General features: G+C 50.6%; 1 protein-coding gene across 20 annotated transcripts in view; it reads right to left on the bottom strand.

Moving 5' to 3' along the window:
• Positions 1-2,087: 2,087 nt before the first annotated feature.
• DAB2IP (DAB2 interacting protein) overlaps positions 2,088-12,775 on the bottom strand; it is a 347,539-nt gene continuing 336,851 nt past the window's right edge. For 18 of the 20 annotated variants that reach the window (XM_048823306.2, XM_048823318.2, XM_048823316.2 and 15 more), the window contains 2 exons: positions 11,626-11,713; positions 2,088-7,542 (listed from right to left, as the gene is read on the bottom strand). In XM_048823306.2, the coding sequence (XP_048679263.2) occupies positions 7,375-7,542; positions 11,626-11,713 (256 nt within the window). In that variant the 3' untranslated portion in view covers positions 2,088-7,374. The remainder of the gene's footprint in view (positions 7,543-11,625; positions 11,714-12,775) is intronic. The other 2 variants (XR_012665207.1, XM_075120296.1) reach the window with 2 other exon arrangements.

Raw genomic sequence — 12,775 nt, 5'->3', positions numbered from 1 at the left:
GCCCTGCCCGCTGCGTGGCACAGCGGCGATATTCCTGTGCCACCAGCTCGCTGGGGCGAAGTGAGTGATGCGGATGCAGCAGCCATGCTGGGCTCAGCAACAGAGGGGAGCCCTGGGGCAGGGGAGCATGGAGGTGCGGGGGGCTAAGCAAGGAATGGGCCTACTGTGCCCTCCCCTCCCCTCCCCACTGCCACGCTTGCTTGCATGACAAAATGGGCTAGCTTGGGCCATTGAGGGAAAAGGGGGAGAAGCCTGGTGAGGTGTGTGAACCCCTGAGCAACCCCCTTCCAATGCAGGTAGTGCAGGAGGGCCTCTCCTCTGTGCTCTCACTAGCTTGCAGCCCCTTGCGGAAGTCGCGCTGCTTTGGTGTGGCATTGCCAGGGCATGAATCGCTTTACCTCCATGTGCCCTGGCTGGCTGCAGCCATAGGCCACCTTGGAGCTATAATCATGGGACAGCTCATCAAGCAAATCCATGTCAGACTGGAGCCCTCCAAGGAAATCCCCTGGGGCCAGTATTACCTTCTGCCCCAGGGGCATGGTAAAGGCAAAAGCTAAATCTCTGCCCATGCATATCTGTTAAAGAGCTGCTACCTCGAAGGCCCTGGCTAGTCTTTGTTGGGATAACTGGAGTCTGCCTCCTAAATTCTCCCTGGTGTGTCAAGTGGCTAAAGTATGTGTCTGTGCCTCACCTAAATGGTCATGTTGCTGTGCTTTAAACTCCTGCTTCCCACCCTAGAGGTGGCTGCAATTCAGCTTTCATGCACTTGGGGTCCTGGGGGATGCCAAATACTAAGGCAATGTCAGCTATTAGGAACGTGCAACTAGGTATGAGTGGAATGAGGCTACTGGTTTCCTGGGGCTAGACAGGCAACGCATGGAGGGAATGGGATCAGCGGCCTAGCTGTGAGTACAGGGTAGGGGCGCTCTGCACAGGAAGCATTTGTTCCAGACTCTTATTTCCAGCGTGGCAGCTCCCCTCTGGGCTGATTTATTCACATGCCTCCCCTAACAGCCAGCGCCAGGAAGGCACTTTGATTTCTCATGCCTTCCCTTTTATGGGGCTGCAAATTGGAAAATCTGAGGAAAGTGGTTTCTTTAACTGCCTCCCCCTGCTGAGAAACGCCCCCAGCCCAGGTGTGGGCCCCTCGTTCCCCACTTTAATTGTGACAATATTTTAATGAGCCTGTCAGGAGGCATCCAGAAGGCTGAGCATCCAGCGTGTCAGAGCAGGGATTCTGTGCCAGGACTGGCACCCAGGCTGTGTCTGTGCCCTGGGTGCAGGGGCCTACTGCTGGAGTCTCCCCTCTCCCCTGGGCTGTAGAGTGCCCGCCTTGGGCCTGATGGAGTGCCCGTGGTTGCTGTACTTCTCCCCTGCACGGGGGCAGGTTTGCCCGGCCTAGGGGCGGATCCCAGCCACACACAGTGTCTCTGTGTTCCTGGGATCTAGTTTCTCGGTGTGCATGCTGTAGCCAAAGGGTATCAGTGTCTCTGGGGTCCTACGGGGGAGGGGGCTGGTGCTAGGGGGAGCATGTCTGATCAGTCTTCCCTGGCACACACCTTGGTGCTGCCATTATCTTAGTAAACCCTGGACCGCCTGCTCTGCTTTAAAAAAATCCCTTCTCCTGCGTTTATGCACCTTGGAACTTTCTTTTGTATCTTGTTCAACTGTTCTCCTGGTGGAGGGGGAGGTTCCAAGATCTGTGCCCCATGTCTGGCATCAGTCTAACACGGCTGTATCCTGAAGAGTAGGGGTGGGTGCAAGGTGCAGCGTGAATGTCCTCTGATGCCTTGGTGCTGTTCTAAGTTTCACTGGAGATCAGGCTTCTGCCAATCCTCCCCCTTGAGACCTTGACCCTAATATGGTGGTTTCCAGTATCTCCCCTTCTGCTTCCCTGAGATCTTTTTGTTTCTGTCTAGGAACATCCTCCCTCCCACTAAGTGGGAGGTCTTGAAGAGACCTCTAGTTGTGTTGGAGTTTTACTCCCATAGAAGACGAATGACTCAGACAGCAGAAGCCAGGTCAGGTTGCCACCCAGGGCCAAACAGGGTAGGAGCTGACTGATTAAAGCTATGGGAGACCTTACATAAAATAGCTAAATAAATCTTTAATATTTCTAATTGCAAATGTACAGAAATTGCACGTCCACATCATCTCTTTGAACACCAACAACTTTCTCTGTACATTATTACATAGTTTAAAAGAGGCTGAAGGAGTTTCAGCAAACACTTCCACTTCGCTTTGTTTTTTAAACATACTTACAAAAAAGGTTTTTTGTTTGTTTTTTTTCGTCATAAGAGGATATAAAACATAGCGACTGCTCATCAGGAACAAGTATCAGCCTAAGCAGATATACAGAGAGAGGTATATCTTAAGACACAGTGATGGATGATAAAGGAATATGGGACCATGGAGACTGCACTTTGGGTACCGATAGTTGATGCAGAACCACATAAAATTTACAGCAATGTCACACCTCACGTTACCTGTGAAAGTCAAGTAGCGAAACCAAAACCCTGCTCCAAAGCGCCAGCATTTGAGGATTGTTGTGGACTGTCCATGGGCTGTAAAGCCTCTGCTCAGCAGATGAACAGGTTCCTCTCTGGCCCAAATTAGATACTCCCCCTCCAAGAACAGAAAATGACAACGCTTCTCTGCCCAGCAGTCACACAAGGGGGCCCGTAGCTGACCCATCAGGTGGGGGGCCATTCGCGCAGACACAGTATCTGGCTAGAAGTGAACGGTCTCCCTTCTGGGGCAGTTCAAGGAATCGCTTGGGAACTAGGGAACAGCAGCAGCCGCACTCACTTTAGAGGCCAGGACTAGACAGGCGGAGTCGGAGTCCCAGCTCACCCTGAATACAGCCCCTTTTGGGGCAGGGCTGCAGCATGCCAGAACAGGGATGGAAGAGACCCAGAGGTGACCTGGGGGGAGGCCAGGCCCTGGAGATCAGTGCAGGGTTGTCCCCCCCTGTACATTTGCTTGGTGCTTTCTCAGTGGAGGGTAATGAGCTTGGTGGAACTGACGAAGCACAGCTATTGTCACCCAGGTCCAGCAAATCCCTACAGTGTGCCTGGGGAAACCTCCAGTCTATGGATTCCAGCATAACTCGGTGTGTCCTGCATCTGGCAGTACGTTACACAGCTGTCCTAAAGCGGGGAGCCAAGACACTGCTCACAATTCCAGGAATGCTCTAACAGGGACAAGCAAAAACCACAATGCTGAAGGGACAGAGTGCAGACTTCCAAGGACCTGTTTGGGTGGAGGGCATTTCTGCTTAATAGATTGGGGGGGGGGGGGGGGAAGCGGTTGGTTCCTAAACTATTGTAGTTGGTAGGAAGTCTCCCTGGAGCTTCTGGCTCTGAACTTAAAGCACAACCCCCACTGTATTAGATTTATAGCGTGCAGCAACCATGGGATATTTCACACCCCAACGCCTCGCACGTTTTCTCTCCATCACCCCAAATCAAAACCCTGGATCCATCCCAGCCCCCAAGGGGCAGCTGAAATCTGAACCCAGATCTGAATTTGCTTACTTGAGCCCACCTCTGTTTAAAAACAAAACAAAAAAACCCAAACAAACCAGCGGTAGAGACACTCAACTCCTGACCAAATAAGCAGCACCAGAAGTAAATTACTATATACAACTGTTAGGTGAATAGGTACATTACAGTCAAACACCAAGAACATATACAAAAAATTGTAAGACTTGCATTAAGATAAAAATCTGTGAATGTTTGTTTTGTTTACACAGTTACAGTTTTTGCACTAGAATAGGCTCTTGTCGCAGAAAGCACGAGAACGAAAACAGCAGGTCGCATGATGGTCAGTAGAGTGGTTGTTTTACTCTCTGTTGCTGGGAACACCTCTGCAAATTGTCTCTGGTATTGCTATGCGAAACACCAGGCTTGAGGACAGGAATTGCACTCACACCCCCCCCCACTGGTGTGCAGCTCATAAATAACAAAACCACAAACTGAAGTAACACACTAAGAGATGGGCCTGAACCAAACCTCCAGATCTGGATCCCATGTTTTAGGGGACATCTCTACAAAGAAGAGATTTCTTCTGGGACTGAGTTCCTTTTCATACTGGCTCAGGAAACTACAGATCAGAAGGTGTCAGATCCGGAAATGTTAGTTTTTAAATAACTCCCCGTGGAAGGGTTTAGGTTTTTCTGCTACACCAGCAGCACACCGTGCATGCTTTAACTGAGATTTTGGTGTTAACCAAGAGTTCGTAATGTAGTCCCTAAAAAGTTTTGGTAGCAATGGATTGGCTCAGGGCTGAGGAGTAGGTTAAGATGTATGGTACTTAGCTTCAGTACTAAATAGACAATTGTTTCGGGGATCCCCCTGCCAGTTCTTAGGGCAAGCACTGAATTTGCATCCAAAAACAGTTCCCTGAAGTTTCCGTGTAAGAATGGAAATCAGTCCCTGCTAGGGCACCCTTCCACCACTCCTTCCTAGCATTCTAAGTGAAACAGCTTCCATCTTTCATAGGAGGAATATTTCAGACCCTAAAAAAATAACCAGAGCTAAAAGTACATCTCCAGGCACCAGCTGCTTAAAAAGAGTCTTTTTTTGCAGGGTTCTGTAAAGGTATTTGACACTGAGACAAAGGCGGGTGTAAGCGTATGTACCAAATTGTTCATAGTACCCTGTATACGCCTAACCTGTCTGGGTCTTTCTCCAGGGGCTGTCAGTTTTGTGAGCTTCTTCAAAGCCACTTGTGCTAATTCTCCAATATTCAGTGGTCACTTGGCTCTGAGGAGCTCCTCTTTTTGGTCTTACGTTCACGCCACACTGTGAATTTAAATCAAGAGATGGGACGGCATTCCTTGCGTGTGGAGAGCTTCGAGCGCAGACAGGCCGTCAACCATCCAAGATCCGGAGCTGCAGAAGTTGCAGCCCTATGTGACCTGGGCTGGGGCTTCCGTGGAAGAGAAGCTTTTAGAAAAAAGCAGCTTTAACTTTAAAATAATCCCCTCCACAGTGAATCTTTTTAGGATTTGCGGTGGCAGGACAACAGAGAAATGCAAACAGTGTCCTGCTAGCACAGACTAGATACTGTGGAGTTGGGACCTAAGCCTAGCACAATTCAGTATCCTAGTCCCTTCTGACTGTACATTTAAACATGGCACTGGGCAAACTAGGATAAGCATACAGCAAGTATGTGCTCCTAATGGGCGGAATAGGCAGATGTCCTATACACTGTACAGTGGCATCCATGTCTCAGAGAAACCATCTCTCTGGGTCTCCGTATTAATGACCTGTTCTGAGACTGGGAATCAAGAAGGACTAACTTTAAAAAACAAAAACAAAAAAACCTGCACTGGCAGCAGGTCAGTGGCATAATCCCCCTCTAAGGAGATGGCCCCTCCGCTGAGCAACACACGTCTGAATGTGCCGAATCTACTTGTTTCAGCAGTTAGGAAAGTCTAATCCTGGCTTATGTCTGCACAGTGCCTCCTGACCATGGGAATTTCGGTGGCTGCTGCTGTTCTTGTTGGTTATTCCCTTATGACCATGTTTTACATTCTTCGAGGCTGTTAATTTCCGTGCAGTGCTCATTCCCAATTTAAAGAGGACAGTATTCCAGAAAATGGGCTGTATTTTTTTCTAATGCATACTGTGAAAGAAAAGAAATATAATTACCAATCTTCATGCTTCTTCAGGGTTTTTCTTTTTCTTGAATGTTTAGCACACACCTTTGCATATAGCACCCCCACCCCCTCCGCACAAATAACCCTTCCTTTTCTGAGCAAGCAGCCACATCCTAAACAAATGCTGGTGTAAAACTGATTCCACTCCCTGAATCGTGATGGGGCTTCAAGACATTTTTCGGCATGATTTTTGGCTAGTAACCCACACTTCACAACCCAACCGCTAAGCAGCTGGGTGAGCTGAGTGGACGTGATATTTGCTGTGTTCAATAGCAGGAAGTTTAGTGGGATGCTACTCATGTGGAACGTTTCACTGTGTTAGATTTGTGACAAGGTAACATGCCCCTCCCTCCCCTCCTTAGATTGCCAAGAAGAAACTCCACCTAGAAATAAAGACACCATCCCTAGAACACCAGCTCCCCTTCTCTGCTGGCGTACAACAGTCCCACTGCCTTGGACACAAGCCTGCACCAGCTGCACTGGGCTTGGCGTCTGACTGGTAGGTTGGCAAAAAGTAAAGCAAAGACAGAGAGCTGTTCTCTTGCTGCAAGGTGCCATCGTAGGTGTAATATGCATGGACTCTCCCGGGAGCGCCGGACTCCTACAGAGGTAACACTTGCTGCGACACTGCTTAGCCCAGCAATTCTTGCTAAAGTGCTATTTACTCTCCTCCCAGGTGACCTGCCCTGTTGTCTATCTAGGGATACCTAGATGCGTTACCTAGGGAGGTGGTAGAATCTCCTTCCTTAGAGGTTTTTAAAGTCAGGCTTGACAAAGCCCTGGCTGGGATGATTTAACTGGGAATAGGTCCTGCTTTGAGCAGGGGGTTGGACTAGATGACCTTCAGGGGTCCCTTCCAACCCTGATATTCTATGATTCTATGATCTGTGCCAGCATTCCTTTGGCTCCCACCCCGCACACATAGCGAGCTTTGTCCTTGCTCTTCAGACCCTGCTCTCCTGAGTCACTCGGATTTCATTCAAACACCAGTTCCCTTGGGTGAGCGTCAGACTGAGAGTGGCCCAGGAAACCTCTCTTACTGCACAAGGCCGGGGGAAAGGTGCTTGTGCAGGGACCAGTGCATGGAGCACGCTCCAAGCGGTGCACAGGAGCGATGTGCTGCGGCCACCCCGACCTGAAGCTACACAGAATGACCCACCGAGCAAACCAAGTGCCATGGCAGAGCATTTCCTGACCAGGGCTGGAATTAGACTAAGTGGGTTTCAGACCGATACATTCTCCTCCTCCACTGAGCGTTTACCCGCAGGAACCCACCACTGAACACACTTTAACTAGCCTGAGTGGGCCTGGCGCAGGCTTTCCCAGACTCCTTTATTTTGCTTACTGGCACGCCAAGGCCATTATCATGGGCCAGGAGGAGTGTGAGGTATGTCCTTGGGGCAGTTGGAGAAGGAAAAGGTTAAACATTAAACACTGACTTAAATCCACCAGTGACAGCAATCCCCCCCGCATACAGAGCTCTCCTTTTGCCACACATTTCACACAACTCGGTCTTTTGGTCCCCTCAACTTGCTGGCGTTGGCGTCTCCCACCAAGGAGCAGTCAAGTGCGCCGTCTGCAGTAAGGAGCTGGTTCCTTGGGGAGTGGGGGGGGAAAGACAGCAGCCATTCTCTGAAGCACGGCTCACCCCTGCTGCTGCGCAGTCTTTCAGGCCAGGCCTCCTCTCCTGCAGCAGCTCCCTCCGCGGGTTAACAATTGCTGCTGTTTCTGAATTCTCCGTTCTCTGTAATCTGTAATTTAGTTGGGTTTGTGGGGGAGATCCCGTTACGTGTCTGCATGCTGTACCTCTCTTTCAGCTGAGTAAGGGCACTCATTAACCGTGCGTTGGCCGCATCCAGTGAAGCAATACGTTTCTCCTGCAACCAAACAGAAAGTGGGGCACTTTCAGTGAGCGTGCCTGTGGAAACTGCCTCCATGAGACCTCATCTCTTGGCACAGGTGTGCAAAGGCAGGGTCAGCTTTGGTTTAGCAAACCCAGGGAGGATTTGGATGCAGGTCCTGTTCTACAGGAGCTTGCAGTTGTTGGGGGTTGGACAATTTGAGAAAACGGTACCAGTTCAGAGCCAGGGGTATTGGGATATCTCTGTCCGAAAGGACAATGTTAACAGATACCACTGCCAGCCCTGCCCTCCCTGGGCCAGCCTCTCTGCAGATAACAGCTCGGCTCACACAAACTCCAACATGTCAGGCTTTCAGGCTAGTGGAATCAGAGCTAAATTCATTTCATCATGTTCTAATTGACCCTGAACAAAACAGAGATAAAATGGCTTCTATTATTCTCCCAATTATACAGGCATGTGCCACACGCGGTTTTTTTCCTCCCACCCAGCAGCAGTTAGAATGAGGAGAAGGTTCATGTTCTAAAACCCAATTCTCTCCTTCAATGGTTATTCATATCCATGTTTAATTGATTTTGTTTTAATGGATGTTGATCGTTCAAACGCCTCGCAGCCTGCCCAGAGAGCTGCGACGGCCGGGTCCCATTTCGCGCTGAATACAGAGGGGGCAGAGTCCAGCGTTATGACGGCAAGGATGGGTGCCAAGCAGTCCTGTGCTGCCATCTGGTTCTGACACCATCTCCCTCTGTGAACTTGGGTAAGTCACTGAGCCCTCCCTCCGTCGTCAGTTCCCCCAGCTGCAGCCTGGGGATAGAAATACTTACCTGAGGGATGCTCAGAGGCTGGACTGGTGACGGTTTGTGTGTACGCGGCTTTGAATACCGTTCTTCCCCGCACACGATTCTAGCACTGAGGCTAATCTTAGGGTGGGGTGGAACCCAGAGGCACAGAAACTGGTTACAAATGGAAAGGTGACGCTCATGCTCTAGGGTTGCAGCTGCAGGGTCCGGAAGGGACCTCCAGGATGTTCTGGGTTTGAGGTTTTCTTCTTCCTCTGAAGCATCGGGGCTGGCCACGGCCAATGATGAGACACTGAGCAGGGAGCACCAGGTCTCGGAGGTAGCCCTGAGCATTTTCTCTTCCAGGCGCTTGGCCGCCTGGTTCTTGCTCACACGCTCAGGATCTCACCGATCCCCATGTGTGGGGGTGGGGAAGGAATCCCCCCCGGGTTAGACTGGCAGGGACCTTGGGGCTTTTTGCCTTCCTCTGCAGTGCGTGGGTGCAGCTCACTGGGCATATCTCACTTCATCATTTCCCTGCCATGGCTGGGGCCTCAGGAGGGACGGAGGGCCACCAGTGCTTATTGTCAGCCTGTGGCCTGTCGCAGTCTAGTCACCTGTGGGCTGTAACACTTTGGATTTAGGGTGTAGGTGCTAGGCTGAGGAATGTGTGCAATTCCGGCTTTAATGCTCCAACTCAGAGCAGATCCAGCACTAGTTCCTTTAGAAGAGCAAGCAGACCTTGTCGACACTGAATTGCGCTCGCTCTCCGGGACGTGCACCTCACAATGGGAGGCTGCGTGCAGTCTTTGCTCAGGAGTAGTGCTCATGGAGATCAGGATTTGGCCAATTTAAACTAGAAAATCAAAGTAAAACTTTGTTTCCACTCATTGCTCCAATGGTAGCACATCCATGTAGGAAAAGAGTCCAAAAGGAAACTCCAGCAAATGGGCTGTGTCTACTTAGGGGGTTAGAATCTTTAAAGCACTGCCCAACAGAGCTGGACACGGAGAACTATGGCAGGCCTGTGTTGTAACCACTGCTCTCACTCATATTTAAAGCATCACTGATGTCAAGAAACGAGTGAGCCGTCGCCTTCAGCCTGATCCATAGCAGTGTATGGGCCATGGATCTGTCTGAGTTGTGCACGAAAAGTTAGAGCATCAAAGGGCATTTTGGCAGAGTTGAGACCATGCTGATATCTATTTTTCTGCCCGGAGCTCTGTGGGCAGCAGCAAGGAGGAAGGACAAAAGTGTGAAGTTTGGTGGCGAACCCACCTGAACGGATGAAATTTCACAAGGGAGAAAGTAGTAACTTTCTGTTCAGTTCTGCTTTCCTGGGACCTGTTCAGGCCCCTGCCCAGCAAGGAGGGAGCCTCTTATGCTGGTTGATCAGCAGGGTTCTTAGGTGGCCGTGTCTGGACGATGGGGGGAATGATTGGTGCCTGGCCTGGCTGTGTGAGATTCTGAAGCAAGCAATGCTCCTTAGTGGACGGGATCGGGTGCCCTCCTCTGAGCTCTACCTGCGCCCCAGGGAACGTTCCTAAAATCCAGTTAAAAAAGCTTGCCAGACAGCCCTGGAGGCTAGCTCTGAAAGGAGGAGAAACAGGTAGTGCGTGAGGGCCAAGGCGAGGCCGAGAGTCAAGCACAATTTGCAGGCTACGGAAGGCACGCTGTCAATAGCTGTCTGTTAACGGACTCCCCTCTCTCTCTTAGGCTCAGCTTGAACACTAGAGAGGTGGATGTGCTGATTTACTAGCGCTGACCAAATGACTGTAAAGATAAACCGATTCCTTTTCGCCAGGTTCTCCTTGCTCCTTTCCCATTTGCTACCCAGTAAATCATTACTCAAGAATGGTGACTCAGTCCATGATAAACAGGGTCATTAAGCATGTAGTCTAGAATAGTGGGACCTGGCTGCAGATGGTGGCCAAGACACTGATCTTCTTTTCCTGTGTTCAAACTGGAGCAGAATGTCAGCATCCACAGCGCCTCTCTCAGGCATTGTTTCACACCCACAGACCTTTGCCCCCACCTCTGCACCCGTCGCTAATTGTGGCCATGTCTATTTAATGAGCTGAGTTGTGGGTGCTACAGTTAGCTAGGAAACTAGCTTCAAATATTTGTGCCTGAACAAATGGAAGCCAACCCTGGAATTCTCTCCTTATCGGCTAATGGGAGCCTTTGCAACTGTTGGGCGGGAGGTTGATCGTTTGTCAGGGGGCTGAGGTAAAAGCTCAGCTGAGGCAGATTTCCAACAGCGACTAGAGGAGTCTCTCTGCTGTCCCAGGCAGGAGAGAGCAGCTGGGTCCTACACATGACCTGCTAATGGAAACAGCTGCCTTTATGCCAAATGCCTAGAGAAGGAGGAGAAGACTCTTTCTGCGCATCTCCCGCCACCCAGCTGCTCAATAGAAAGGGGAGCTGTGAGCGATGTTGGAATAGTTTGTACCATCTTCCTACAGGTGAGTACCTGCTCATGCTCTGAACTCTTTATCAGGGCTCTTAGTCATTCGATGGGGCGTGCAGCCCCGAGAAGGAACAGGCTATGCTACCCTACTCGAGGGTACATGTTCTTTGGATGGTACTTTTTTATACTGCTCCTGGCATTTCATGGGGAAAGCCCTGATGTCCTCCGCCTTCATCACTAGTGCATGGTAGGTGACTTTCTGACCTACACCTGCTTGCTTCCCTTTTCCTCCATCTTCCCTTCCCCTCTATGGTGGCTTTCCAGGACACCTCTCTCCATCCTGCAACACCCATGGCCAGTAAGCACAAACATCGGAGAGATTCCTGGTACATAAAGGGAAGGAGTGACTTATAAGCCTGTCATGGTAATGTCTCCCCTAGAGATCTCCCTGCAGTTACCAGTGGGCATGGGATATAGAAGCATCTGAGCAGCAGGTGGTGATGTTATCCTGTTTGTGCAGCGTAACTGCTGCACCCAAGGGAGGCTAGAAAGAGACAGGCTTCCACCATTAACTCGGACTCCTCTTGCTTTGGGTTTAAATCAGCTCCTTCTAAGGCTACACTGAAGTTGAGAGAGTCCTAGAATCCCCCAGCTCCATTTCAGCCTCCCCATACCCTCACTGTCTTCTGCCAGGGAGGCAAAGGTCTGAGCCCCTCGGATGGATGGTGCTGTAGCCGTGCAAACACCATGATGGTAATAACAACAGGCTACAACCTTACCTGTGGTCTGGATTGTCATCGGTTTAGTGCAATGCTTGCTATGCCCTCTGGGACAGTAACAATGGGATCTGCACATCAGTGGGGCTCATTCCCCCAGGGCTGCTGTACATCCTGACATTAAAAGGGTACTGACCTGGGCATCAATAATCTTCTGTTTGGAATCCACTGCCGCCTGCATTTCTGCATGATCTTTCTTTAATTCCTCCTCGACCGACATCAATCTGGCAAGAGAACCCAGAAGCAAACGTTTAGCTTCCGAGAAGCAGAGAGTCTAGCTGCTGTTATTAAACAGTGCATTCTGCTGCTGCAAGGAGCTCGCCTGGGAGACCAAAATCTCCTCTCTGTGCCCAGAACAAGTAGAGCATAGGCAGCAGCGGTAACCTCTTCCCTCCCGCTGCCAGCCTGCCCTGGCCCTGCCTGGAAGGACAGACTGGCCCGTTCCAGCTCCTTGGCTGCTCTTGCTGAGGCTGCCGGCTGCGTAGTGGGTTTTGTGATAGGGACACCTGTCTATTAGAAACTATGCTCAGACCCACCAATGCCCAGCACCCAGCCAGCAGCCGGGAATGACTCTGGCTTACCCCTGGCCATTGCAGGTTCGCTGTGAGTGCTGGCCTGAAGCAGAAAGGCATCAGGCACCCTGTTAGAAAGCCATGGAGCCCGCCAGGCCAGCACTAGTTAAAGTGCAGTGCTAGTTCCCCTGCTCGTCCTTCATCCCTTTCATGCTCATTTCAGTTCTTCAACTTGCAGAGTGGGTCAGCCCTGCACAGCTGTCAGCTCTCTGGTGACCTAGGAGGCTGCCCTAGCAGGGGGGTGAGATTGCTCTGATCACCTGTTTGTGGGATCCAACACCCTGAAAGGCAGTGCCCCTCTGCAGAGAGCATCCAGGTGCAGGAGTCCATTAATTACACGTGCTAGGATCTATACCGGCTCTGTCACCTGCAGCCATCACGCCATTAGTCTGCTAGACTTTTAAATCAGTCTCCTGGGATGGATGATACAGACTATTTCTTCCCTTACTCCTTGACAGCAGAGGAGGCAAAGGGTTGATTTACATCTCGAAAGCTCAGAGCAAGGGGTGAAACAGTAGGCCAAACCAATGGGAAGCTCTCACATCGTATCCCCGCCTTCAGGGAGCACAAAAACCGGTTTTTTCACGTGACATTGCCGGCATTCGCACACACAGCATCCCACTTTCAGAGAACATGGAATTTCTGCAGTTAAGATCAGAATAGGGCTGGGGCTGTGGAAAATGGCTGGCCCTGAGAGGCTTATTGGTTAAAAAA

This window comes from Caretta caretta, chromosome 16 (genome assembly GCF_965140235.1).
Source record: "Caretta caretta isolate rCarCar2 chromosome 16, rCarCar1.hap1, whole genome shotgun sequence".
NCBI classification, from domain to species: domain Eukaryota; kingdom Metazoa; phylum Chordata; order Testudines; family Cheloniidae; genus Caretta; species Caretta caretta.
This window is presented reverse-complemented; position numbering and strand designations above follow the sequence as displayed.